This window comes from Trichosurus vulpecula, chromosome 5 (genome assembly GCF_011100635.1).
Source record: "Trichosurus vulpecula isolate mTriVul1 chromosome 5, mTriVul1.pri, whole genome shotgun sequence".
Classification (NCBI taxonomy): Eukaryota; Metazoa; Chordata; class Mammalia; order Diprotodontia; family Phalangeridae; genus Trichosurus; species Trichosurus vulpecula.
In genome coordinates, this window is record NC_050577.1 from 16,462,823 (window position 1) to 16,490,438 (window position 27,616).

At 47.9% G+C, this 27,616-nt stretch overlaps 1 protein-coding gene across 1 annotated transcript in view; it reads right to left on the reverse strand.

Annotated features, from left to right (window-relative positions):
• The window catches only part of GSDME (gasdermin E), a 52,993-nt gene that overhangs the window by 13,900 nt on the left and 11,477 nt on the right, over nt 1-27,616 (reverse strand). The window contains exons 3-7 of the mRNA XM_036759221.1: nt 26,979-27,171; nt 13,891-14,062; nt 10,664-10,784; nt 5,284-5,466; nt 2,429-2,556 (exon numbers count right to left, since the gene is read on the reverse strand). Of these exons, the coding sequence (XP_036615116.1) occupies nt 2,429-2,556; nt 5,284-5,466; nt 10,664-10,784; nt 13,891-14,062; nt 26,979-27,171 (797 nt within the window). The remainder of the gene's footprint in view (nt 1-2,428; nt 2,557-5,283; nt 5,467-10,663; nt 10,785-13,890; nt 14,063-26,978; nt 27,172-27,616) is intronic.

The following is a 27,616-nucleotide window of genomic DNA, read 5'->3' on the forward strand; positions in this document are numbered from 1 at the left end:
CTCCCTGGCATAGTCTGATTTTAACCAGAAGAAAACATGGAAAGTCTTTTTAAGGAATGGAAAGGTATTAAGTAAGAGCTCCAGAAACCTCTGCAGAAAAAGAGAAAGTTAATTAAAAATCAGACTGATTTATTTTCACCCATCAGTCTCCTGAAGTGAATGATAGCCATCCCCAGGGGCCAGAGAGGAGGTTGTTTGGCAGCTGGCCCACCGGCTTCTGCCGGGGGCACATGGGGAGCTTCGGGAATGCCACCTCACCAGCAGAATAACTAAGAAAGAGAACAAGGTCTGGCACCCATTATCCTGTTTGTTCCCAATAAAACCAATGGGGCTTCCTGGTCCTGCCACCCACCTCTCCCCACTGCGCCCACCATTCGAAGCCATGCAGTTGTCGGGGTCTATAGTTAGTGCTTAAAGAAATAAGGAGTTAGGAGAGAAAGAGGCAGCCCAAATTATGTAGGGGTAAACAGCTGCATCTGGCAAATGCTAGATCTAGCAATGAAAGGACACTTAGAGGTCATCTAATCCAATCCCTTCATTTCACAGATAGGAAAACTGAGGCCTAGAGAGGTAAATGGCTTGTCCATGGAATCGGGGGCAGAAGGTCAGGGTCAGCTTGTCCATCATTTCAGGCTCAGAGCTTAGCCCCTGATAGAGGATAGGGTCTGGGATGGAAACTCATTGATACAGGGAACTCCCAGATGAAGGAACTCCTTCCATCAGTGCAGGTCAGTACCTTCTCTACAGCTTAGGGTGTAGGTTGCCTAGAGAACAAGGGGCTAAATGGCTTGCCCAGGGTCACACAGCCAGGATGAATGAAAGGCAGGGCTTAAATCTAGGTCTTCCTAGTTTTGAGGTCAGCTCTCTAGCCACAACACACTGTCTCTGGTATTGAGTAAACGCTTACTATTATTTTTCATTCCTTCCTTCCTGCTCCCAGCATACGCATGACCAATAATCACCAGAGAGATGGTGTCAGAACCTTCAGGACCCTCTATTCCAGCCTGCACCTAAAACAAGAATCAATCATCAAATGCTTATTTATCACTATGTGCCAACAACTGCTCATTCATCACCTACTAAGTGCCAACAACTATTCATTCATCACCGACTACGTGCCAAAATGGCTTATTAATCACCTACTATATGCCAACAACTGCTCATTCATCACCTACTATGTGCCAGGCCTCTGCTAGGTGCTGAGGATACAAAGACAAAAACGAAATGAAAGTCTGTCCTTGCATTCCTTAGGGGGAACATGTACACAGATAAGTGTGGACAAAGTAAAGAAAACAACACTAGATAATGTTTTATGGCTTGCAAAGTGCTTTGGAAATATAATCTCATTTTACCTTCACGACCCTGGGAAGTAGGTGCTAATGTTAACCTCATTTTACAGGTAAGTGAGCTGAGTTAAACAGAGGTTAAATGACTTGGCTAGGGTCACACAGCTAAGAAGTGTCTGAGGCCACATTTGAACTCAGGTCCACCTCATTCCAAGTTCAGCACCCTCTCTGTTGTGCCACCTAGCTGCCTTTAAAAGGTACAAGCAACGGCAGCTGGGGGCAGGGGCGGATGGCTTGGGGGAATCGGGAAAGACCTCAAGTAGGAGGTAACATGTGTGCTGAGATCTGAAGGAAAGATAAGAAGATAGGGCCCTCCAGGCATGGGGCACAACTGTGCAAAGGCGTAGAGGTGGTCGACGCAGTCAGGCATGAGGAGTAATAGGTAAAACAGTTTGGTAGGGGTGGGGGTGATATTTGGAGCTGGAAGGTACCTTGCCGGTCATCCAGTCTTATCTTCTCTTTCTAGATCTGCAGAAAGTGAGACCCACAGTGATTGAGTGAATCGCCTAAGGTAACACGATGACAAGTGTTAGAAATCACAAGCCAAAATGGACCAGTAAAACTTTCTTCTTCAAACCTTCACCAAGAAGGAACCCTCTACCTGTTGGGATAGCCAATTCTATATCCAGATAGATCATTTTGGAAGGAAGATGAATAGCTCCTGGCCCTTTGACCCCTGGTCAAGTGGTAACCAAAGTGGGGTGTCAAGGAAGTACGGAAAGGACCCTGGATTTGAAGGAGAAGGATCAAATAAAGAAATGTTTAAAGCTAGAAGACTTCAGAGATCATCTAGTCCAAACCCCTTGGTTTACAGATGAAGAAACTGAGGCCTTGGGTTTAATTCTCTTTCCCTACCTGTATGACACACTCACTCTTCTCTCTCATGCGTACGTACACACACGTACACACACACACACACACACACACAGAATGAGAAGGATGAATTAGGGAACTGTGACTTCCTTTCTAGTTATGTATCCAGAGTCTGGTTCAGTTGAAATTTTTTTCTAAGCCCCTACTCTATGCCAGTCACGGTTGAGAAAGTGGAAGAAGTCATGAGGCTTGAAGGCCCTTTTGCTTACCACGGTGTCCAGGGCCACCACCAATTCATCGTCGAACAGGATTTCCCAGAGGCTTTCACACAGAGCTGCTTGGTGATGCTCTGACAGCTCCACAAAGGGACGGAAATTCCTCTCCAAGAGCAGCATCCCTGTGGAAGCAACAAGAGCACGTGGTCTGGGTCCCAGCCTGCCACCAGCCTCTGCCAGGAGAGAACAGGGGCTCTGGCTTTCCACAGCCCCTTGTCATCCTTCCCTTCAGCGGCATTTCCCACACTGGGTACATCTGACTTGGGCCAAATGGTCCTCTCCAAGTCTGCAGCTTTCTGCCAGGCTAGAAGATCCCACCCACAGGGCGGAGGAAGAGACAACATTGACCTTAAAGCTTCATTATTTTTTTGTGTGAGAAGCAACTAAATGGATATTAATTGGGTCAACTACTTATGATTTCTGGGAAGTGCTGTTCTATTTGCCTCAGTTTCCTCATTTGTGGGCAACTATTAACAGCAACTACCTCCCAGGTTTGTTGTGAGAATGGAATGAGATGATCACTTAGCACAGTGCCTGGCACATCGTAAGCACTATATAAATATTAATTATTATCGTTATTAAAATGCATATGTGTATATACATATATTCACACATATATATCTATATAACAATTTATTATGTACACACAAATATATAACTTTGTATTTACTTTGCACATGCTTTGTATTTTTTTGGCCACATGTTGTATCTCCCCATTTAAATACAGCCATGTTCCCAAAGTCTTCATGTTGTTTTAAGCTTTGTTAGCTTTAATAACTTAAAATAGCATGAAGATTTTGGGGACACCCTACATACATTCCCTGAGGGCAGAGACAATTTGGTTTGTCTTTATATCTTCAGCACCCAGGAGAGCACCTAGCTCAGAACCAAGGCTGGAACAGACCTCAGGACACCAAAGACAACTCTCTTATTTTTAGATAAAGAACTACAGGCTGAGGGAGACAACTGAAAGAGAGTAAGACCTTAGGTCACCAGGTCCATCCTCTGCCTGCCTGCTTTCTTGGGCTTCTGAAAGGGGACACCCTCCCAGGACAATCAGGCTGCAAGGATGGCACTGGGGAGGTCTGGCTGGCACTGTGGTTCCCCTACTGCTGAGACTATACCTTGTTACCTCATTTAAGTAGCCATGGAAATCCGTACTACCCAATGACTGCCCTCCCATGAAACCAGCCTCCCCCCAGATTGGGAGATCATCTACAATTCAGCCTTCCACTCAGTTCCCTTAATTGCAGACATTTTCTCCACAAAAACTGAGCACCAATCCCCAGAGCCCCAAAGGGGTGTCAGCTTTCTTATAACACTGCCCTGTGGGTGTCTGGAGCCATCTAGAACAATCCATTGGCTAATCTAAACCTGATCCATCCCTTAGTACTAGGCACAGGGGACCTGGGGCATGTTCATCCACCTCTGTCAGCCAGTTTCCTTTCCCACCTGTAAATAAGGGGGATAGACTAAATGACATCTTAGAGAGATCGCTTGAAGGGAGGCGGCATGTCAGAGTGGATGGAGCTCCCAGAATACCTAGCTTCCGATCCTGCCTTAGACACTTACTAGCTCTGTGACCTCAGGCAAGTCACTTCACCCTGTTTGCCTCAGTTTCCTCATTTGTAAAATGAACTAGAGAAGGAAATGGCAACCACTCCAGTATCTTTGCCAAGAAAACCCCAAATGGGGGCATGAAGAGTCAGATGTGACTAAGAAAAACGATTAAACAACAAAGTGATACACACACACACACATATGTATGTATATACATGTAGGCTGTTGTTACTGTGTCTGGTTCAAATCTAAATCACGGAACCTCCCAGTTGGATGGCACTTCAGTAGCCAGCCCTCTAGTCTAAGCCTTTCCTGGATAAGAATCCCCACTCCGATAGCCCCAGTGAATGCTCATCCAGCCTTCCCCAGAAGGCCACCAGTGAGCGGGCAGTCCCTCTCCCTAAGCAGCCCATTTCACTTTGAGCAGCACATAGGGTTGGGAAGACCATCAGCCTCTGCTCTGTTGTCCCCACCCCAGACCATTCTCCTGGCCACAAGCAGTTGTGCATTTGCTTTCACTGTTTTGGTCTTCAGGACCTCCCAGTTTCTCATCGATCTGATTGGGCTCAGACACCAACATCTTGAGATCCCAAGTTCCCATCTCCAGTTCCATTTCCCTAGCCCCATCTCCACCCCCAACCTAAACCTCTCCAGATACAAAAGGCTGGAGGTGAAAGATGTGTTGGTAATGGCTGCCCAGCCTCTACCAATCCACCCAGCCAGACCCTTCCCTGCCATGTGGTAAATGATCTGAAAGGGCGCTCTGTGAGGCTGACAGTGTGGTACTGGTGCTGGTGCTGGCAGCGAGGCCAAGACTGTAAGAAAAACAGATGCACAAGCCCATGCTGCCACTCCTGCTGATGACTAGCTATTCTTAGCAAGGCTTCTGTGGTTTAAAATTTTTTTAAAGCCTCCCATCTTTATTTAAAAAAAACCCAAACCTCTTCATCCTTTCTTCATAAGGAATCCAAGACTTGGGGTCTCAGAATTTTGGAATCATAGATCTACGGACTTCAGAGATCATTCCATTGCAGACTCTCCTTTTACAGATGAGCAGACCGAGGTCAAAAGAAGCCTTAGGAGGCTTGTTCAAGATCCCAAGGTGGGACTGAGAGCAGGAAGGAACCTCAGAGGCCATCTGGACAGACCCTCCCATTTGAAAAGAGCAGAATAAAACATCAACATTAAAAAAAAATAAAGTGAGACGTCACATTAAGCATTTGGCAAGGACACTCCCCTGACTGAGTGCCAACTTAGAGACTAATTAAGTCACACGTTGCTCATGATACCGTGTTTTAAGGAGCTTAATGGCCCCTCAGCAGGCACGAGCTTTGCAGCCTCAGAAGTCCCATCCGCAATGTCTGGCATGAAGGGGAAGATTTGCTCTCCATAGATCCCAGCATCCAGGTGATCGAGGCCATCTGCACTCTCTTGCTCAAAGCCACCTTTTTTCTCCTTCAGCAAGCAGAATTCTGTGGCACAAGATATAAGATAAGACAGACAGTGGGGTCAGTGTTAATGGATGTGCCTTAGGAGAAAGGGGGGAGGGTGGCATAGTCTGAAATAGTTTTTTCCTGGCTGTTCCTTCCCTGCTGGGAGAAAACTATCTACCTGTGTGGATACCACCATATGGGCATCCACTGAGCAAAGAAGGGGGCATCACTCAAGGGCAAAGTGGGCTGCTATCAGACAGGAGCAGCCAAGGAAGGATTCAGGCAGTGCACCACCTGCCCTTCCCTTCCATAATAGTGCAAGCTCTTTGAGGGCAGGGATAGCAGAGACAAATAAATAAATAAAGAGTATAAATTTAAAAATGCTTGCTCAATTGAATTGGGCTCTGGTTTTAAATCTATGGGGCAGGTAGGTGGCGCCATAATGGATAGAGTGCCAGGCCTGGAAGACTCATCTTGAGTTCAAATATGGCCCCAGGCACTTACTAGCTGTGTGACCTGGGCAAATCACTTAATCCTATTTGCCTCAGTTTCCTCATCTGTAAAATGAGCTGGAGAAGGAAATGGGCAAATCACTCCAATATCTTTGCCAAGAAAACCCCAAAGCAGATTACAAAGAGTCAGACATGATGGAAACGAATGAGCAACAAAATTCTTGACCCACATCACTCCTCAGGCCAGGGTTCAAGTACTCCAATAAGGAAGCTCCAACTTTGAGGCAGTCACATGCAGAAAAAGAGCCCTGGATGGAAAGACCTAGGTCAGGGTGGGGAACCTATGGCCTCAAGGCCCCAGTAGCCCTTTAGGTCCTAAGTGTGGCTCTTGGACTGAATCCAAACTTCACAGAAATTTTCCTCAAGGCTGCAGGTTCCCCACCCCTGACCTAGGTTCTTAGAAGCCTCAGATCTGGAGCTGGGAGCATCTTCTGGGTCCACCAGGTCAAACTTCTAATTTTACAGGTGAGGAACCTAAGCCCCAGAAATTGAATGATTAACCCAAGGTCACACAGCACATACACACCAGAAGCAAGATTCAAACTTGGGTCATCTTCCTCCAAATTCTATCCTCTTTCTCCAAACAACATCACTTCTACAATCTCACTCCTGCTATTTATAGCATGTCATGACTTAGGGATAGATTCCTTCCCTGGGACTCAATTTTCCCATCTGTAAAATGAGGAGGCAAGAAAATCTCTAAGATCCCTTCCTAGCTGTGAAAGCATATTAAAAACCTCTCTTTTGGCTCAACTGAAACTATTAAGAAATATTACTTAAAGACCTTTAGGAAAATGTGTAAGAAATTAAGAACAAAGGTTAAGGTAAATGGAGGTATCTCGCTGAAATGGAAGGAACTCCAACTGCCCTTCTCCATTCAGAAAGGATTAAGCTACAGATCTTAGGGAGGAAGCCTAGTCGATCAATAAAGGGAGTGGTCAAACAAGTCCTATTTAAAAATTGAGTAACTATCATTTTCTGGAATGTTAACCCCCTCTTAAGAGCCCTACAAACATTGTCTCAGATTGCCTAGGCACCATGAAGATGTCCCAGGGTATGGGGGAGCCATGCCTGTTTGGCTACTTTTCTCCCTCAGCTAGAAATGCCTGGATCCACAACACTGTTAAATTAACACAGACTTGTTCTGGCAGACTCTGCCTGAAGTGCACAGAATAGTAGCAGTAGTTTTTTCTTGACCATAACCATCCATCTGTCCAATTGCCTACAGAGAAGGGGATGGGAACCTGAAGTCAGAAAGCCTGGTTCAGATCTATCCACAGACGTGAGCATGAGCAAGTAGCCGGCATCTTACATTCTCTCAGCCTCAGAAAGCTCTCTAGGACCAGCTACCCAGCCTTGGGTGGATCCTGTCCTTGTAATGGCAGATCCTGGATTCCCCAATGGCTGTTAGGTGTGGGGGGATGCAAGGGGAGGACGGAGAAACCACAAGGTTCATTCTAGTTCCTGGACTCAAGAGATAGCCGACAGCTTGGGAGGGGGCTGGATAAGACCCCCACCCGTAGCAGTAAATGCACAAGGGCTGAAAAATCACAGGCTATTTGAGAGCCAAGGTTGAGTAGGCAGAGTGCTGGACTGGACACAGGGAGACCTGGCTTTGAAACCCACATTACTAGCTGTGTGACCTTGGACAAGTCATTTCATTGTCAGAAGACCCTGCTTCAATGCCAAACCCTTGTTCAAATTCTACACTGCCGATCACCAACCTGGGCAAACTTGGGCAAGTCACTTCCCCCTTCTCCAGGGCAGAGTTTCCACATCAGTAAAACATCAGGTGTTCAATCGAACATTTGCTGAATCAAACTGAGCAGACACTGGATAAACAAATCCAATCTGCATTGAGTAGTCCCCTATTACTTGTAGGACACAGTTCCAGGTCTTGGGGATATGAAGATGAAAGCAGACAGGGCCTTTCTGGGCTCTCAGGGAGCTTACAATCTAACAGGGGAAGATAAGATAGAAGCACAAATCACCATAATGGCAGAAAGAAATGGCCAAGGAGGATCGAACAAAGAGTCGGGAAGACTTGAGTTCATATCCTACCTAAGAAATCCCGTGTGACCTTGAACAAATCTCTCACCCTCTCTGAGAGGAGAAGTTTTGTTTCCTTATCTGTAAAATGCCAAGGTAGAACCATGGCATGAATGATGTTTAAGCATTCTCTAAAAATAATAATGATCATCACAATAGCTAATATTCCTATGGAGATTTAAGGCTTGAAAAGTACTTTTCAATGCATTGTGTAATTCAATCCGCACAGTGTCCCTGTTATCATTCTCATTTCATAAATGAGAAGATTGAGTCTCTGAGAGGCTCAGTTCCTCATGCAGGGTCACCCAGTCAGGAGATGCTGGAGTCAGGATTGAGCCCGCTATCTCTGGCTAGAGGTCCAGCAGAGTGTACCCCCGTGTCTCTGACTGTTACAATCCCCAGTCCCACAGAGGGACACCTTGAGCAGTCGGGAGCAGGTAGTTTACTTCCATGAAGGAACGGCCATCTGAGAATGAGGTCAGATTGCAGCCAAAGTGGTCCAGCTGAGACTTTGGGAAGAATGCCTGAGTGTAAGAACCGGGGGACCTCTGAGCTCATGCCAAAGGGGACTCTCGGCTTTAGGTCTTGGGAAAGGAGAGGCGGCTTTTTCCCAGAATGGTCTTGGATTTGCTCTGGCCAGAGGCGGGGGATAGACTAGTCTCTGGTGGTCCAGTCTGGTCCAGTCCAGTCCAAAGACCATTATTATAGAATGTGGAACTATTCAGAATGTTCCATGGCAAGAGTGACTCGGAACACAGACAGAAAAAGCCCAGAACAGGATGCCAACACTCAGCTGCCAGTCACGCCGAACAAAGACTCTGGACAAACAGGCGATTCAGTGATGGGAAAGCAAGGACCCCACACGAAAAGCAGAACCACCTTCCTGAGTCCAGGGCATGAGAAAGGAGCTGAAGGAAAGGAAAGAAGTCCCGGGGAACCATCTCCCAATAGCACAAAGACGAGTTTATTTGCAAAGAAAAGGGGAAAGAAAGGCTTGAAATTGAAATGCAAACAGGAGATCAGCCCCACACGAAGCAGGGAAAGTCCCAAAAGCCCCTGGGGAGGACCAGGATTCGAGGTCAACTGTATAAAATGACAAGGTCAGAGTGTCCCCAGACTGCCTTCCAGCCAGGGCAGCTCTGTCATTGGTCAAAGTATTGGCTTTTTCATGTAAGTGACCAAGCTTCAGGTGATTTTTTTGGCAAATAGTCTTTCAAGGAAAGTCTAGGGTAGTGGAAAAAATTAGATTTGGCACCAGATGACCTAGGTTCAATTCCCACTGATGTTACCTGCCACTTATGTGACCTGGGGCAAATATCTTCCTCTCCTGGGTCTCAGTTTCTTTATCTGTAAAATGAGAGGGTTGGATGAAGTGGCCTTGGAAGTCCTATTCTACATCTATGACCCCATGATGATGCCCATGGAAAGCTTTCTCCAAGAAAAGGGAAGCCCCTTGATGGGTGTCAATAAGAAAGGGAGGACAAATGTGGTGGGTTCTCTCTACTTTTCCCCTTCAGCATGCACCGCACAGACACAGCAGGTGCTAGGGAGGGCATGGACCGAGCAGGGCTGTGCTTTCTTCCCAGGGCTGGAACTCCAGGAGTTCCAGGCAGCCTCTGAAATGCTGCAGCTGAACTGCCCCAATGAAGACAACTCAGCAACCTTCAAGGGTGGGTCCAGTTTTGGGGAAATACCCAAGGCTAGATAGAAGGGTGATCAGACTGCGAGATATTCTATTTAGGATAGAGGAAGAAGGGGAGGAAGGAGAAAGGGAGGTAAAAGGAAAAGAAAAAGAGAGAAAAGGGGGGAAGAGGGGTCAGAAGAGGGGAGAAAAAGAGAAGACATGGATATCGAGAAAGTTAGAAGGCTTATTTTCCTAAGGGACTCATATTAGCTCAGTCATTCAACAAACATTTATAGCCTTCCCTTCCAGAAGAGAAGGTGTAGAGATGGTGTGAGCCACAGGTCCTTAGAGAGAACAGGGAGCTTCTTCCCAAGGTAACAACTTGAACATGGCACTCATCTGACCCATTCCTGATTCCAAGGGATTCAACAGACATTTATTAACAGTGGTCAGGACACCATGCCAAGCACTGGGGGTCGGAGGGGAGAGATAAATGAAAATAAGATGCTTTCCCAGCTCTTAAAGAGTTTTGGACTGAGAGGTAGAAGGCGCCTTTAAATGGAACGGTCCCATTCTATCACATATGGGTTGGGTTTGGTTAGCAGCAGAGTCAGGATTCAATTGTAGGTCTTGAGGATCCAGAAATAGTGCGCAGAACACCTGGCCTGGAGTCAAGAAGACTCCTCTTCCTAAGTTCAAATCTGGCCTCAGACACTTACTAGCTGCATGACCCTGGGCAAGTCACTTCACCTCGTTTGCCTCAGTTTCCTCATCTGTAAAATGAGCTGAAGAAGGAAATGGAAAACCACACTAGTATTTCTGCCAACAGAACCCCAAATGAGGTCATGAGGTCACCCCCAAAAGAGTCGGACATGACTGAAGAATGACTCAACAGTAACATCTCCAATAGAATGTAAACTCCTTGCAGATTGTTTGTTTTTTCCTTCATCTGTACCCCACCATGGAATTTTGATATATAGTAGGTGCCTATTAAACATTTGTTGACCTGCAGTGAGGTGCCCACAGGCCACCTGAAAGGTAGGCCACTCACCAAACTGGCCGTCCCGCTTGACATACAGCTCCAGGACCCTGTAGGCGATGGGGGTGGATGCCGGGATCTCCAGGACCACGTTGGAGTCTGTCATCACATTCCCATTTTCACTCACAGAGACCTGAGGGAGAGGGAGGGGGTGGGCAGGGAGCAAGGGGGTTTCTTCCTCCTCGGAAGCCACCTCAAGTTCCAGTTGCCAGCCCTGCTGGCACCAAAAATGAGATTTCAGGCTCAGAGGAAAACCAAGTTATGCCTGTGGCCCTGAAGGGATGAGGGGGCATTTGGTGGCACCAGCCCCCCGGGTGAGGTTTATTGCAACAGCCTTGAATGCCCGGGTGAACACCCCAAACAAAGCTGACAGCTTTGTAGGGAGAAGAAAGCGTAGGAGAGAAGCTGCAAGCTGGTGAATGCCGGCCAAGTGTAACAGGCTTGGTGATCTTCAATAACAGCCTCCAGGGCTGGGGGAGGGAAAGGGACAAGGGGAAGGAAGGCCCCCCCATACTGGGACCTTTATAGAGTTTTATGAATCCAACAACCCAACAAACATTCACACAGTGCCCACTTATACTTGGCTCTTTGCCAGGCACTGATGGGGCCAAAAAATCAAGAACAAATCAACCCCTGCCCCCAGGGAGCTGAGGCAGATAGTCCTAAAGACCACTGTTACAAGGAGGCAGGACTTGGGTTCAAATCCTGACAGCCACTTCCGAGCCCCCTGGCCAAGTCATTTGACTGTCCATTCCCTTAGTGGTAAATGGGAATGCTGACACTGCTTTGCAGGGTCATTGGGGGCTCAGAGGAAGAAGGCGGGAGGACAACAGAGGAGCATTTATGTCCCCAGCCATGGATGAGAATCTGGAGGAATCCTCATCCAGCCTGTGCCCCAAGCACTGATCCCACCTGTAGCCTCTGCTGGGATCCCTCCACTGAGGCGAGCTCAGCACCCACCAAAGCTACCAGTCCCTCCTCAAACACCTCTAGTTGTGGGAAGCCTGTCCTCATGTAGACGAAACCACACAGTAATCATCAGAGGAGATTTGAATGCAAGTCCTGACTCCAAAGTCACTGTTCTTTCCAAGCTAGTACGCTGTCCCTCTCTATGCAGCCACTAGGTGGCGCCAAAGTGCACAGAGTTCAAATTTTGACTCAAACATTTATCAACTGTGTGACCCTGGGCAAGTCATTTAACTTGGCTTGCCTCGGTTTCCTCATCTGTAAAATGAACTGGAGAAGGAAGTGGCAAACCACTCTATTATCTTTGCCAAGAAAATCCCAAATGGGGCCATGAAGAGTCAGACATGGCTGAAATGCAGCCTCTCTAATCTGGGTTTAAGGCTCACATCTGATATGTACTGGCTGTGTGACCCTGGGCAAGTCATTGTTACATATATCCTAAAGTTCCATAATATCCACGGGAGGAGGATGGGTATAGGGGAACAACAACTGTAGGTGTTAATTAGACAACAGAATGTTTAAACAATTTAACCCAGCCAATTTTGAGCCTTCTTCTCCCATTAAAAAAACAGAAAGGTGGAGCCTGGGCCTCCTGATCCCTGGACCAGAAGCATCTCTAAGAGGGCCCTGGGGCACCACCAAAAAGCTCCGTGACAGGACCAGGATCACACAACCAGGATCCACAAGAAAAGGGAGCCCAGAGTAGAGGCAGAAAGAATACAGACTCTAGAGACGCAGCATCTGGGTTCAAATCCAAGGCGTGACACCTCCCCGGCCTCAGTTTCCTCATCTGTAAATTGAGGGAGTTGGGCTTGATGGCCTCTGAGGGTCCTCCCAGCTCTGACCTAGGATCCAAAGAGGCTAGCCCAGCTCTAACCACTATGCCACATGGCCTTGAGTGTGAATTATGGGATGGGACCAGCAAGAGGTGACTGAAGTAAAAAAGTCAGGAGTAGTATGATATGCTGGAGCAGAAAAAGTACAGCATGAAAGTCAGAGGCCCTGGGTTCAAATCTTGACTCTGCCATTTACCTTCTATGTGACTTTAAGCAAGTGATCTCCGGGCTCCAGTTTCCTTACCTATAAAGGGGAGGAAGAGTATGAGAGAGACAGAAAAAGACAGAGATAGAGAGAGACAGAGGGAGAGGGAGACAGAATGAGAAAGAGTTAGAGAGCATATGTGTGAGACACAGTGTGAGGGTGAAAGTGTGGGAGTGTATGAGAGTGAGTATGGGTGTGTTTGAGAGTGTGTCTGAGTGTGAGAGTGCATAAAGGGGCAGCGAGGTGGGGCAGTGAGTAAAGCAACCAGCCCTGGAGTCAGGAGGACCTGAGTTCAAAGCCAGCCTCAGACACTTGACACGTGTACTAGCTATGTGACCTTGGGCAAGTCACTTAACCCCAATTGCCCTGCCCCCCCCCAAACTCCCCCAAAACCAACAACAAAAAGAGAGTGCATGAGCGTGTGTGTGTGTGTGTGTGTGTGTGTATGTGTAAGAGACACACACACACACACACACACACACATACACACACACACAGAAACCTAGAAGCTCTGGCAGGTTCCTTCTCGCACCTATGATCTGGCCAGAGCTCACACCAGGCCACCTGACCATTCTGGGTCCTTCACTTCCTTCTTTCCTCAGGAAGGCCCCTAAGCCCCTCCCCCTGACTAGAGCCCACAGTCCCAGGGGCCCTGGGCTGCATCCGCTCCCAGCTTGCCCACATGCTAGGAAGGACCCAGCCTCGTGGGCTATACCTTCTAAGGCCATGAGCCAGGACTACATGGTTTCACTCACTCACTCTTGTCTTGGGGCTGTTCAGGCCCCCCTGCAGACTGGATGGGTTGGGGAGGCCAAGGTACATAAGGCTTACTTTAGGCCAGGCTCATGAACTCCCCTGTTTTGCTCCAGTCACACCAGGTGGGTGGCTGGCTATCTGGCCTGGGCATACAGCCAACCTGGTCACGGTAACATAAGGTTTCTTTTGTCGATCACTTTCTGGCCAAGAAGCGAGGATTTTGAGTTCTTGGCATGGAAGGTGCTATGTAACCAAGAACACCTTAAATGACAATGCCTCCCTACCTCCCCTCACTCAGAACTGAAGACCCACAGGGCCCATGTGGTTTCTCTCATATCCAGACAAGTGCCTCTGGCCAGGGATCATCCAGCCCCAGGCCACCAGGAAGGCAGCCCACTCCCCTCTGGACCAGGGAGAACACAGCACCAGCCCCCTCTGACTCTCTCCCTCTCCAGCGGCCCAACTTGAGGCATTACCTTCACCCTTTTGGTCTTGAGGCCCACCATGCCACCACATTTATCTTCTATCTGGACATGCTCAGAGATGACACACTTTTGAGTGGTCACGATCTTTTGTGTCAAGATGCACAGGACCTCATTCTTCCTCTCCAGGACTTGCTGCAGCAAAGGACTCTTCAGATTTATCTTCCTGGAAAAGAGAAATGAGCGTGAGTGTCCCAGGGTCTCACCGGCACCCGATGGCCTTATGAATCTTCCCTTTGACAGAGTAAGGGGACTTGGGAGGGAGCCTGTGATGGCCACAGTAATTTATCCGCTAGCAATTCCACGGGAGGTAATCCAGTCGAAACAACATAAACCAAAATTTAGTGAGGCCAATTCAGCATTCCCAGGCAAGCCGAGGATGCACAGGGCGGCTTCATTTCGCTCCCCACCCGTCAGCATGACGGGGCCTGAGAGAAAGCTCTTGGGATCCTACTGCTCAGCATGGCTCGGGCATGTCAAGGAACCAAAGGGAGGAGGAAGGCACAGAACGACCAACTGGCCCTCAAACAGCCAGTCATGTGCCCCCAATAGCTCTTATGTGAGTCAAGCCCTGGGTCCCCAGCCAAGTTCCTGAACTCCCACTTAATATGGTCCAAAGAACAGAAGGCTGGGGGACGATAGCATGACATCCATCTTCCACTTCCACAAAGTGAATGGGGAAAGGCAGATGGATTCCTCCTCCTCCTCCACATCCAGGACAAAATGAGGGGAAACCAGCGATACTGCAGACCTAGACCCGGGTCTGGGTCAGAGCATTGTAAGGAGGAACCTCAGAGAGACCCTCAAGTCAAGCAAGTGAAGGAACAGAAGGCTTGAGCGTTTACAGAATTTATCCAAGGTCATACTGGCAGCAAGGGGGACAATCGGGTTCTCTAGGTAATTTCGAGCTGGAGGAAGAGACTGAGCTTCCAGAAATAAGGAGGCAATAGTCCCCACTGGACCCTGGCCCACTCAGACCACAGCTAGAGACGGGGTCCAATGGTGGGAGCCATGTTTGAAGAAGGACCCCGACAAACTGGAGAGCGTCTGGGGGAGGGCAACCAGCATTGCGAAAAGCCTGGACCTCACACCATAGGAAGATCCTTTGGGAAACTGGGGATTTTTAATATGAAGAGTTTTAATAGAAGAGAAAACTCAGTGAGGATGTGACGGAGGCTGTCTTCAAGTATCTCGAGGAATACCAAGTGGTCCCAGAAGGGAGAACCAGGAACCATGACTGGAGGCTGTAAGGAGGCAGCTGAGGCCTGTTTCTCTGATACCTCACCATGAGATCTGTGAGATAGGCTGCCCTGGGACACGGAGGGCTGCCACCTCCATCACTGGCGGGGTGACTGGATGGCAGGAGCCATCCCATTTTTGGCTCTGTAGTCACAGTGCTTGGCACATAGTAGATGCTTGACAATGTTTGTTGAGTTCAATGACATTCAGGCCCAAGGTGGACTAGATCCCATTCAGTGACTCCAAACCGAACTTACTCTTCTTACCCCAGAAACAAAGCTGAAATGATCAAATTTAATAAAAAAAATCATGGTCTGGTAAATGAAAAGCAGCAAATGGGACCCAGCTGTCATTAAGGATATGAGACAGTTGAAAATTAAAGGGAAAAACCAGCTTTCCAAACAACAGCCAGAATGTCGTTCTTTTTTTTAAGTATCTCATGAATCCCCAGAAAGGCCTAATTTCCACAAAGGTGAAAAAGCCATATAGGTCTTGAGGCACATGTGACTCAGTGCATTTGACCGGTCTGAGAGTTCTGGTCTCTGCGAAGGGCAGTGTGGATGTTGGAAAAGTTGACAGAAAGGGGCTGGGGAGATTGCATCTGCATGAAAGAGACTGAGGTGGAGGGCTCCCCAAACTATGATCCAAGCTAATAAACATTTACCAAACACCAACGAGGTGCTACAGAGACAAAAACAAGAAGTTGCCCCTGTCCTTAGGAAGCTCATGTTGTCTTGGGCAGATAAATTATCTTGTCCTTCCCTACCCAGAAAGGGATCACTTCAATCTTACAGGCAGGGATGGGCCAACGGCAAGTAAGGAGGCACATCAGGGGAAAAAAATTTCACATGCGTCAGCCCAAAGAAATCATGGTACAGGAGCGTCATGGAATGTTACTCTGCTGAAAGAAACTGCAAACCTGAAGAATCCAGAGAAGCCCGGGAAGATAGATGTGGAAGGAAGGAAGCAGGACCAGGAAAACAATACACACAGACACTCGTTGTTCAGTCACGTCCGACTCTCTGTGAGGTTTGGGGTTTTCTTGGCAAAGATACTAGGGTGGTTTGACGTCTCCTTCGCCAGTGTTTCCCCATTTTACAGATGAGAAACTGAGGCAAGTAGGGGTGAGGTGACAGCTAAGAAGTATCTAAGGTCACATTTTAATTCAGATCTTCCAGACTCCAGGCACAGTCATCTGTGTGCTATGGCGCCACCTAGCGACCCCTTACAACAATGACTACACAATGTAAATGGAAAAAAAACACCAAAAAAGAGAAACAAAGCTGTGTGATTACAGTGCCCTCCAGAGGACAGACGATGAAACGTCCTGCCCACCTCCTGACGGAGAGGCGAGGGATTCAAGGTGCAGAATGAGACAGATGTTATTTGGACACCGCCAATTTGGGCATTTGTTTTGCTGGACTATGCAGATTTGTTATGAGGGCTATGTTTGTTTGTTTTCAGTTGGCTGGGAGGGGAGAAGGAGAGTGAATTATGCTTGTTAATTGAAAAAAAAAGAAAAATAAAATGGTCCACTTAAAAATAATTATAACGTTGCAAAAACATACTTCTCTCTCTCTTTTTTTACAAAGCTCCCTACTTTTCCACCGAGGTAGAATACTGCATATACTTTCACACTTGGTTGATTTTGCTTATTATCATTATCATTATTTTTGCTCTGTGTTTCTGGGAAGCCGCTGAGGAAGGATATATATGTATGTGTATGTGTGTGTGTATATATGTATGGAATATATATATATATATATATGTATGTATATATGTATGGAAAGGAAGGTGGTTCTAAAATATAAGAGAGCGATGATGATCAAAAACCCAAACCAAATGTACCAGTTCTTTGCAGAGCCTCCCTTTGCTGGCTTCTGGGAAGGTGCCCTACACCCCTCTCCCCCTGCTTCTGTCACATCCAATTCCAGATTTTGGCTCGTTCTTCAGCATCTCTTCCCCTCAACCAGGCATTTTACAAACTTATTTCCTTCTAATTCCCACAGCAGAGGAGAAAGAAAAATTGTATTTCACAGACAACCCGATTCAAAGACAAGCTTTGCCTCGGGTGCACATAAATAATGGCAGGGAATTATTGGAAGGCTTTCTCTTAGGAATTTAGAAGTGATACCACTCAGTGGAGCTCACCTGAACTCTACATGCCTTAAAAAGAGGCTACCAAAAACCTTTCAGCTGTTGTGGACCTATTTGAGAACAAATGAAAAAACAAACACACCTCAAATTTCCAAAAATGCTTTTATGAAAACTTCTGGCTTCCAGTCCTGGTTGTGCCACTCACTATGTGACCTTAAACAAGTCATTTCCCTGTGACTTACATACCTGTACTGCCCTAGGCAAGTAACAACAGCTCTGGGGCATGATTTCCTCATCTTCAAGATGATGGGTTAGACTATATGACTTCCAAGGTCCTTCCAATCCATGAACCGTGCATAGATCTGCTCTCCAGGAGTGCTCGGCTCCTTCCACATCCCCAAGTGATAAGTTGGGGACGAGGTGCAGTCAGCCCAGAACCACAGCCTTCCTCCACCATGATGACCTCAGGTCATTGCTGGGAGGTTTACAAGCTCAGTTCCTGCCCCCCCTCCCCAGTTCTCAGGCTGGCCCCTCTAGAAGCCTGCTTTAGATGGCTCGGGGAGATCCCAGAATAAATCATTCTGTGGCTAAGCCCATCACAGTAATTAGCAGCATGGAAAACAGGGCATGTTCAATAAGCCAACACAGACCACTTTAGTCTTTACTGAGCCTCTTGAGGTTATGATGGATGGATGCATGGGCTGGAGGTGAAACAGGACCAGCATGAAAAGGAAAAGCAGTTACCCCGGGGGGCTCATTTCCCAGGCTCTAGGCTAACGGGAATGTGGCTACGGCTCCTGCTGCTGCTGCTGCTGCTCTTCCATCCCCCCCTGAAGGGCCTTGGCAGTGTTCCTGATTCCATGATCAGGGTGACTTGGGCCTTGTTCCCCAGGACGGTGCTGCCACCTTTTGGAAGCTCTGAATGATGGACAAATCTGGGATTTCTCATTTCTTTTCATGGTCCTTGTTGGGAGGGGAAACAGCTGAGGTTAAATTGACCTGGGAAGACAACTCATCCCCCATGTATTGTCTGCCACTCAACCAGAAGGGTTATCGGCTCAGAGAATTAGAGCTCAGAGAGATCTTAGTGGTCCTAGAGTCTAACCCTCTCATTTTATAGGTGAGGAAACTGAGGCAGAGGTTAAGTGACTTGCCCAAGGTCACACAGCCAGTGTGTCTGAGGTGAGACACAAACACGGGTCTTCCTGACTCCAGGTCCAGCATTTTATCCAAAAGACCACACCACTTCTCTTGAGAGGATGCTTCCTTCTCTTGACCCCTGCCAAGGTTTCTAAGCAGTCCCAAGGAAGAGAAGGGGCGCTAGCTGGCGATCAGTCAATCTTGGTGGAATGAATGACTAACTGGGCACACTCTTTCTTAAAGACATGATCAACAATGTGGAATCTGCTCATGTCAATGCCCCAAGACTCCTGTGGAGGGACCTGGTCAGGGTATCAGAGGTCTGAAGTTATCTCACTAAACAATAAATAAACAGCCAGCCACCCTTAGTCACCCAGGAGGCATAGGGCAAAGGTCTAACTCTTCGCTGAGAAGAAAATGGAGCCAAAGGATGGCAATCCAGACAGAGACCAGTGGCACAAAGCATGACCTAAGACCCAAGGGCAACACACAGGGGCCGTGAAGGGTGATGGGGTGAAAGTGAAAGAATGGGGATTTGGATTCCAAGGCCAAGGGCTTGGCTACTAAAGATAAAATCACTTCAGCTCTCAGGGTCTCAGCTTCACCAAGTGAACAAGGACGGACTCGGACTAAGTGGCCCCCATGGTCACTGACAGCTCTCAGTCCTTGATCCTTCTGGGAAAAAAGTAGGGAAAGATGGTGTCCTGATTTAACAAGGGACAAGCAGTATGGGAGAGGCAGACACAGGAGTCCAAGGACCCGAGTTTGAATTCCAGTTTTGCCACTTTCTGGGCAAATTCCTTAACCTGTTTGGCCTCAGTTTACCCATTTGTAAAACTGAAGGGGACTCTGAGGTCCCTTGTAGGCCACTCCATCTGGCCTCCATTTCCCCCTATGGAAAATGAGGAAGTTGGGTTGGGTTGGGTGACTCCTTTAAATCTAGGATTACATCAGATAATCAACAGTGTGTCATGGTGACAAAAAAAATCACATTTGTGAGTTCTCAGGCAAGGTTAGAAAATAAAGCTGCCAGAATTAAGTTTTTGTAAAAGCTCAGAACCTCAGGTGGGCAGCAATACATAGGACCAGACATCACCAGATACCTGGGTATCATGGAGTACAACTTTCTAGCATTAAAAATGTCTATTTGTTAAACATTAATATTTTAAGATGGTCCTCATTACGCCCCCCTTAAATGTTGCATGCTAGGGAGGCTACCACCCAGCATGCCAACCTCTAGTTCTGACCCTGAGAGCAGAATACATTCTCAAACTCAGGAGAGCCTAATAAGGCTTAGCGACAAAGACTAGACATTGAGGCAGGCTGCGCTCGGAGGTCCCAATCCCATAGAATTTCGCCACTTCAACCCCAAAGTGCACAGAGCTAGGCTTCCATCCTTTCCTTTGCCTGTGACTTATCTGTGATATGACCCCATCCAGCTGCTACCTAGCCACAACATTTTTTTTGGTGCCTCCTCTAATTTTCCATTAACAGAGTCCCCTTCCTGTACGGAAATCCTTCTTAATCAGAGTCCTAAAACTGTATCACCAAACCTCAATGATAACAAATTGCATGTGCCAGCTTCTGTGCCCTCCTGGTACAAACATGGCGGTACCTGGAACAGTATAAGACCCTCTCCCACCATCCCCCACTTAGCACCTTCCTCTCTCACAGTGCACCTACCATTTCCCCCTCTTAGCATCTGATCAGATTCAGCTCCTCCGAGGGTGACCCATTCCACCATCCAACTCTTTGGCCAAAGGGGAGTGGGGTGTACCAGTCTGGAAAAGAGGCTGGCCTCAGACAGTCGGCTCAGAGGGCTACCTAGTTTGTGTCTTTGTTCAGTTGGTTTCCCATTGAAGACCCTGTAGGACGAGAGTCCTCTTCTCTGATCCCCCTGACTACATAAAGCCCCCTTCCCTGTTCCCCTGGAATTCCGGAGGATCGTAATCTCAACAGCCAAGGAAACTTGGAGTCATCTGGTCCAAGCCCCTCTTTTCGTACATGGCCCAGCAGGCCCAGAATTTACCCCAAATCTCAGACCCAGGATATAAATCCAGCCCTTTCATCTCCAGGTCCCTCACTCAGCCGGAGGACCCTTCTCCTGCTGTATGTCATAGACACCTGTCTCCCCATTTCCTGCTGCTCCTTTAGACCAGTGTCTCCATCTATTCTTACTCTTGACCCTTGTGAGGCTCCCTAAGAGTTTTTATCGGATCATAAACAATGAGGGGAGCTCAGAGGGAATAAGAAGGCTCCCTCCTAGTCCTTCATTTTGTCTGTTTTCCTTCAGACCAGGGGCATCACAGACCCCTCTGGCAGCCTGGTCAAGTCTATGGACTGCTTCTCAGAACCAGGTTTTTAAAGACATAAAATAAAATACAGAGGATTAGCAGGAAACTACCGTATTGAAACAGTCATTAAAAAGTCCACAGGCTCCAGGTTAAAAATCTTTACTTAAGACCCAGCAATAACTAATCAACACATTGTAATTTGTTCCCTGCTATATGCTTGACACCTGGGATATGAAGACAAAAATGTGACAGTCTTGCCCTCAAGGGCTTGCCTCAGTGGAATGTAAGGACAAAGTCATACGGGGGATAACAGATGGGGGCACAGCCTTCAAAAAGGATTAAGAACTGCTTTTCAAAGCACAGTTGGATTCAGGTTATCCAGCAGCTGGAAGGAGCAGGGGTGTTGGGATGGGGAGATAGATCAGCCACAGATGGTTGGGAAGGGGGAGCTAGAGGTGTTCCCTCACCTTGTCATTTTATCGTTAAGCCAGCCACGGCACACACCACCTCAGGCAGGTCCACTTGGATCTGAGAGGAAGCAGGGTGGAGGCCCAGGCAACAGCTGGCTGATGGGGACCAGGTTGGGGTGGTTAGGGAGGAGCAGCCCAGCCAGGGCAGGCAGGAGGCTTACTGCAGCTGTCAGCCCTTTAGCGTAATCAGGTTGGCATTAGCTTACTCTGCCTTGTCACCAAACACCAGACACGAAAACAAGGGACACTGACTTCCAGGTTGTCTTGTTTGTGAAAGGTATCAAAAAAAAGTTGGCAACGGGCAGCATCTCAGGTGTCAGCTCATCTGATTTGCTCGTTTTACTTTACTCACTTTATTCATTTTACGCTGAGTCCCAGAGAGGGGGAATGACTTTCCCAAAGTCACCCACCAGAACCAGGACTGGAGTTGAGGTTTTCTGTCTTGTCCTGGGGCTCTTTCCACAGATCCCATGTTGCCCCATGTGGTGTAAAGACCAAAGAACAGACAAAGTATAGGCACTGAAAGAAAGATTCTAGCCGGCAAGGGATCTGGGGAAGGAGCTTGTTGGAGCCAAGTGAGAAAGTTCTGATGTGGATGTGTTCCTGGTGTTCTCTCTTATGTGAACTTACGATCTCTGTAAAGAGAAAGCCAACTGCTGAACTATGGCTGCGTATATGGAAATGCCCATTTTAGTTGGTTTGTGATATCCTTTCAAAAAAATTTAAAATCAATGCTATCTGTGAACTACCCGGGTTAAAACTCACTGTCTAGTCCTTCAAGGAAAAATCTCTCTATCTGGGGATGCCCCCTGGCACTTCAGTAGGGGTATCGAAAAATCCTGCCCCTGTCCTCCCCTCCCACCGCGCGTTGTCTCCACTGCCCTCCTCTCAGGAGGCTGAGAGTTATGGAGTAGCACTGGGGGTCAGGATCCCACTTCTGGCACTGACTAGCAGTGAGCCTCAGTTTCCTCTTCTATAAACCTTCAATAGCAATGCCCAGGCTCAGAGATCCTGTTGGAAAGTACTTTGTAATCTCTAAAAGAGGTTCTCAAGCTGGCATCTGACCACTAGTTTTTAATGGTTTGATAACTGTATTTCAATATTATTGAGACAATAGATGGCAAGCCCTTTGCAAATTTTAATGAGTTACATAAGCAGCAGGGCGCTAGGTGGCGCCATACTGCGCAGAGAGCCAGACCTGGAGTCAGGAAGACTTATCTTTCTGAGTTCAAATCCAACCTCAGACACTTACTACCTGTGTGACTCTGGGCAAGTCACTTCACCCTGTTTGCCTCAGTTTCGTCATCTGTAAAATGAGCTGAAGAAGGAAGTGACAAACCACTCCAGTATCTCTGCCAAGAAAACCCCAAATGAGTCATAGAGCATTGGATGCAACTGAAACGAATGAACAAAAACTACAAAAAGCAACAGCTTTGGCTATTAGTACTAGGATACGCTCCACAAAACACAAGAATCCTTTGGTTCAGACGAGCTTAGGACTGAGCTCCACAGCAACTCAGGCCGGTGGAGGATGATGAGCTGGCTCTGCTTGACCCTGGGGGAGGGGGCCAAACCAATGAGTGGAAATTTCAAAAAGGCCAAGCTGCTGTGTCAGAGTGAAGTGTGCACCTGCGGGAGATCGCGGGTCCTTCCTCCATCATGAAGTCTGGGTCACCTCGGAGGCTGGATTAGCTGACCCCCGAGGTCACTCTTTTTGGAGGGTCTATGATTTAGTCTTCAGAATGATGAGGGGGGACATTCCCCTCTCTCTGACTCTCCCTCGACTGGGGATGGGATTGGGCAACGCTTCCAAAGCCCCCTCGGAAGGCCCATCACTCCTCATTAGCCCCATTAGGCACGGGCCTCTCCCAGCCAAGGCCGGCTCCATCTGGCCCGAAGCCCAGCTGCCAGAGTTTATCTCTCTTGCACACAATGGCGCAGGGACAGGAAGAGAAAATAACCTGGCAGTTATAGACTTTCAACCTTTCCACCAGTGTTATTAACTGCCTGGGTTTATGAGATGCAGCAGCCTAGGATATAAACACCCACCCCGGTCCAGAACGGGATGCTCGATGGCCATGCGCTGAGCAGAGAGCGACCTCTAGGCCCAGACAGAGGCTCCCACGTACTGAACTCTGTCATCAGCAAAGCACTTTCCTCCCAGCTGTACGGACAGAGAGACGGACGGCAATCTCCGTTTTCCAGATGAGAGGACTGAGGCTCAATGAGGGACAAGCCATTCGCTCACAGCCATGGCATAGCTGGTGAATTCCAAAGGCAGGGCTGGGAGGTAGGAGCTGTTGTTGCTATTCGGTGGCGTCTGATTCTTCGGCGACCTCCTTTGGGGTTTTCTCAGCAGAGACGCTGGAGCCGTTTCCACTTCCTTCTCCAGTTCATTTCACAAATGAGGAAACTGAGGCCAACAGGGCAAAGTGACTGGCCCAGGGTCACATAGCTAGGAAGTGTCGAGGCACTCTATCCCCTGTTCCATTTAGCTGCCTCTGTAGTTCTAAAGAATGACTAATTAATACCATGCACTTTAGTGTATCCAGGTGGCTCAGTGGATAGAGCACGGGGTCTGGAGTCAGAAAGAGTCGAGTTCAAATCCAGCCTCGGACACTTCCTAGCTGTGTGACCCTGGGCGAGGGACTCAACCTCACTGCCTCTGTCTCCTCATTTTTAAAATGGGACAGTAACAGCACCTACCTCCCAAGGTTGTTGTGATGATCCAATGAGATCCTAACTGTAACACACTCAGCTTGGAGCCAGGCACAGAATAGGGCCTGGACAGATGTTCGCTATTATTATTAAAAAGAAAACCTGAATGGGGTGCATGGAATAGATAAATAAAAATGGGGCACGTGGGAGGGAGGGCTCCAGCTAGACCCCAGTCCCTCCTTCTGGAGGCAATGTCCATTCAAACCAGGCCAACATGAATAAAACATCCAGAACCTTTCTAAGCCCCTGGGGCAGCCACGCACATAAATTATTTTGAGGATCCAGCCTCCTACGTTGAGTGTCCAGGAGTCATCCTGGCTCTGCCGATAATCACCTTACAACCTTGGACAGCATTATTTCTTCTCTGGGTCTCAGTTTCCCTGTCTGCAAAATCAGATCTCCCTAGGCGGCCTCTATGGTCCAGGCCATCTCCAGGTCACTTTCACAGGGTCCATGGTCCCATTCCTTTCAGACACCAGGTGTTGATGGATGAGGAAGTCTGGCCCCCCTGCCCCCCAGGCAAAGGGATGGACTCAACCCAGCGAAGGAGGCCTCAGCTGTTATGCTTGGCCTGGAGGTCATTTGTTTGGCTCCATATATTTGTTACGCTTGTTGCCTTTATCTTTTTCTCTGGTAGAGGAGGTCGGGACAGAAATATAAATGTTCAGTTTTTTTTAAAAATTCAATTAAAACAAAGTTCTGGTCCCTTCTCTGCCTCCAGTGTTCTTTGCTTTGCTCCCTACCGACTCCAAGATTACTCAGGCTACGGCCCAAACACGGATCTTCTGAGAAAAGCCCTCCCTCTACAAACTTTAAAATGCCTTTTAAAATGCTCATACGCTATTGCCCAACTGACGGCGTGTGAAAGAAATGCTTCAATTATCTGGAAACTTCACTTATGTGGAGCAAAACAAAAATAGTTCCAGGGCGCTTTAAGGCCGAAGTCTTTTCTTACAACAGCCTTGTGAACTGGAGAGTACAACGATCTTCATCCCCACTTAACAGATGACCCAGCTAATGAACGTCAGAGGCAGGACTCCCAAGATGCTCACCACCACTCCACCCTACCACCTCCACCTCTGGAGCCCCTCAGGGTCACAAAGCCGCTTTCTCCCAATGGCTCTGGGAGGTGGGCAGCACACCTGATATTATCGCCCCATTTCACTGATGAAGGACCTAAGGTCAATGGCAGTCCCCATTATTGTCAACATCTGACAACATCCTGAGTTTTGAGGACAAGAACTGCATGCTCTAGAATGATGACTTACCGCATCTAAATTACCTGGAATAAAAAGTCCTGGGAAAACAGCCCTTGGGAACAGGCCGGACTTCAACATTCCTAATTACCTGCCTCAAGGCTAGCCGGGAATGAAGCATTGCTCTCCGAACACCTGGATGCTCCAGGAGCCAAGGGAGGGCAGCGGGTCGGTGGGGAAGGAAGGAATTTATTGCCCATGTGAAGTGAGGTAAGGCCTCTGTCTGATCTCTGCCCTGCAGATGGGAGGCCATTCCCTCATGGCCATCAGCTTCAGGTCCTTAAAAGCATAAAGAAACAGGGTTGCCCAGCATTGGTCTTCGTTTTCCTGTCCTGAAACTCATTCTTAAATGAGATAAAGTATGTAAAGCATTTTGTAAACACTAAAAGGGTATATGTACATACATGTGTGCGTGTACACACACACACACACACACACACACACACACACACACACACTGGAGATAAGGCTTCCGAGGCTCTTCCCTACATCACCCCACCCTTCCCTATCACGTCAACAAGGGATCATGTGATCCCACGTGGGAAGGGGAAGGGACCTTGGTACCATCCAGACCACTCTCATTTTACAGAGGGGCTGAGTGATTTGCCCAGTGCAGGCAGGAGCCTCAGAAACCACCTAAGCTAAATGCCTCATTTTACAGATTTTTACAGCTATGTTGTAAACACTAAAAGAAGCCTTCTTTTCCCTGCTACCTCAAAGCATAAGATGAACCAGGAGCTGTTCAAACCTCGCTTTCCATTTTTAAAAAGTCCCTTCTTGTTCATCAGTCTAACTCCACATGAAAATACAGACAATCCTGTTCAAACTAGAATGTCAGACAGAGATTTCCAGAGGGCCAGCAAGAGGCTTGGCTTTCCACCCAATTACAGAATGATTATGGAAGCCAAGAATCCTAACTGCAGCAATCTTACACCCAAGACTATTGGATTGTACAACACATCTATCCTCCCCAGCGCTGCCAAATGGTCATACCCTAAGGCACAGGTCTGACCACACCACTGCCCAGCTCAAGGTTCTTGGATTTATCTCATGAATACATTACCAGCCCCACTTCAGTCAGGATGCTGCAGCTGACCTTTGCAGGCTTATTACATAGGATGCCATCCTCTGCCCAGGCCAGCCCAAGTCTGAAATACGGCTTTGAGATCCAAAAGTCAGTATAAATGCTAGAGGGCATCCAAGTTGATAAAGGCCTTGAGGATCAGCTGGAGAAACTTGGGACATTTAGACAGAAGAGAACTCAAGGGAGACATGAGAGCTGATACTTCAAGTATGTCGGGGGAAGAGGGATCCAATACTTTCTGTTGGCCCAGGGGTGAGGGGGGCCAGATCCAGGAGCCTAGGGAGGAAGCTACAGAGAAACTTGGGAAAAGAAACACTCCTAAGGACTAGGAAAACCCCAGAGGGGAACAGACCACCTTGGGAGGTAGTGAGCTCCCCATCATTGGATATCTTCAATCAAAGGCTGAATGAATGGCCATTTCTCAGATACACAGAAGAGAAAACTCTTACCCTGATAAAGACTGAACTAGATGGCCTTTGAGGTCCCACCCCTGAGATTCTGCAATGTGAGGAAAACACAATGAAAACGAATGTTCTCATCATTCAAGTGATTCCCAAGTGATCTCCTTTGGGCAAGGGCAAACCTGGCACTGGCAGAGATTTCAGCTACCACCCAGCCAGCCCACCCTGTATGATTGACAGAAAAGGAAATCAAGTCTCAGGAAAGCTAACTTTTCTAAGGTCTCACAAGTAGTGTACATCAGGGGTAGAATTTGAACTCAGGTCTCCTGACTCCAGATGTTCAGACACAAGACCCAAACTCCAGACGACTCCTCTTTACCCACCTATCCACAGACTCCCTGATGAGCTGCTGCAGGTCCACCTCGTGCTTCCGAAGCGTCCCAAAGGAAGACTGGCTCTCCACCAAGCCCGATCTTCCAGCCTTAAGAGTGATCCTCCCCAAGGCAGTCTCAATAGTGCCCTTTGTGACATCTTCAAACTTCCCCTCATACTTCACAAAGTCTGACTCGACCACAACTAGAAAGAAACAAAAGATAACCAGAGCTTCAGGCAAATGTGTCTTGGCACATAGTCAGTGCTGAATAAATTGTTTTAAAAACTGGTTCCCTCCTTCCAATGGCAGGAAGAACCTTGAAAAAAGATAAAGGTTAGGATTCATATCAACACCTGTTAGTAGAATGTTTGGTGCTAAGAAATGGCCACATCACTTCTCCCTTTGTCCACCCCGATGGACAACTGGACACCTGCCCAGCAGTCTGGGTAGTAATCTTCAACAGAGGAGGCCGGGAGGTCTAGATAGAAGGCTGTCAGGGAGAAAAGGAGGGGCATTGCCAGCCACCCCTGAAACCCCTGGCTGCTGGGTCATGATTCTGGTCACTTGGCCTAGCCTACTTTGGGGAGACAGTCCTCCCCTGACCCAGTTCTACCAATCAATTAACAAGTATTGATGAAGGACCTACTA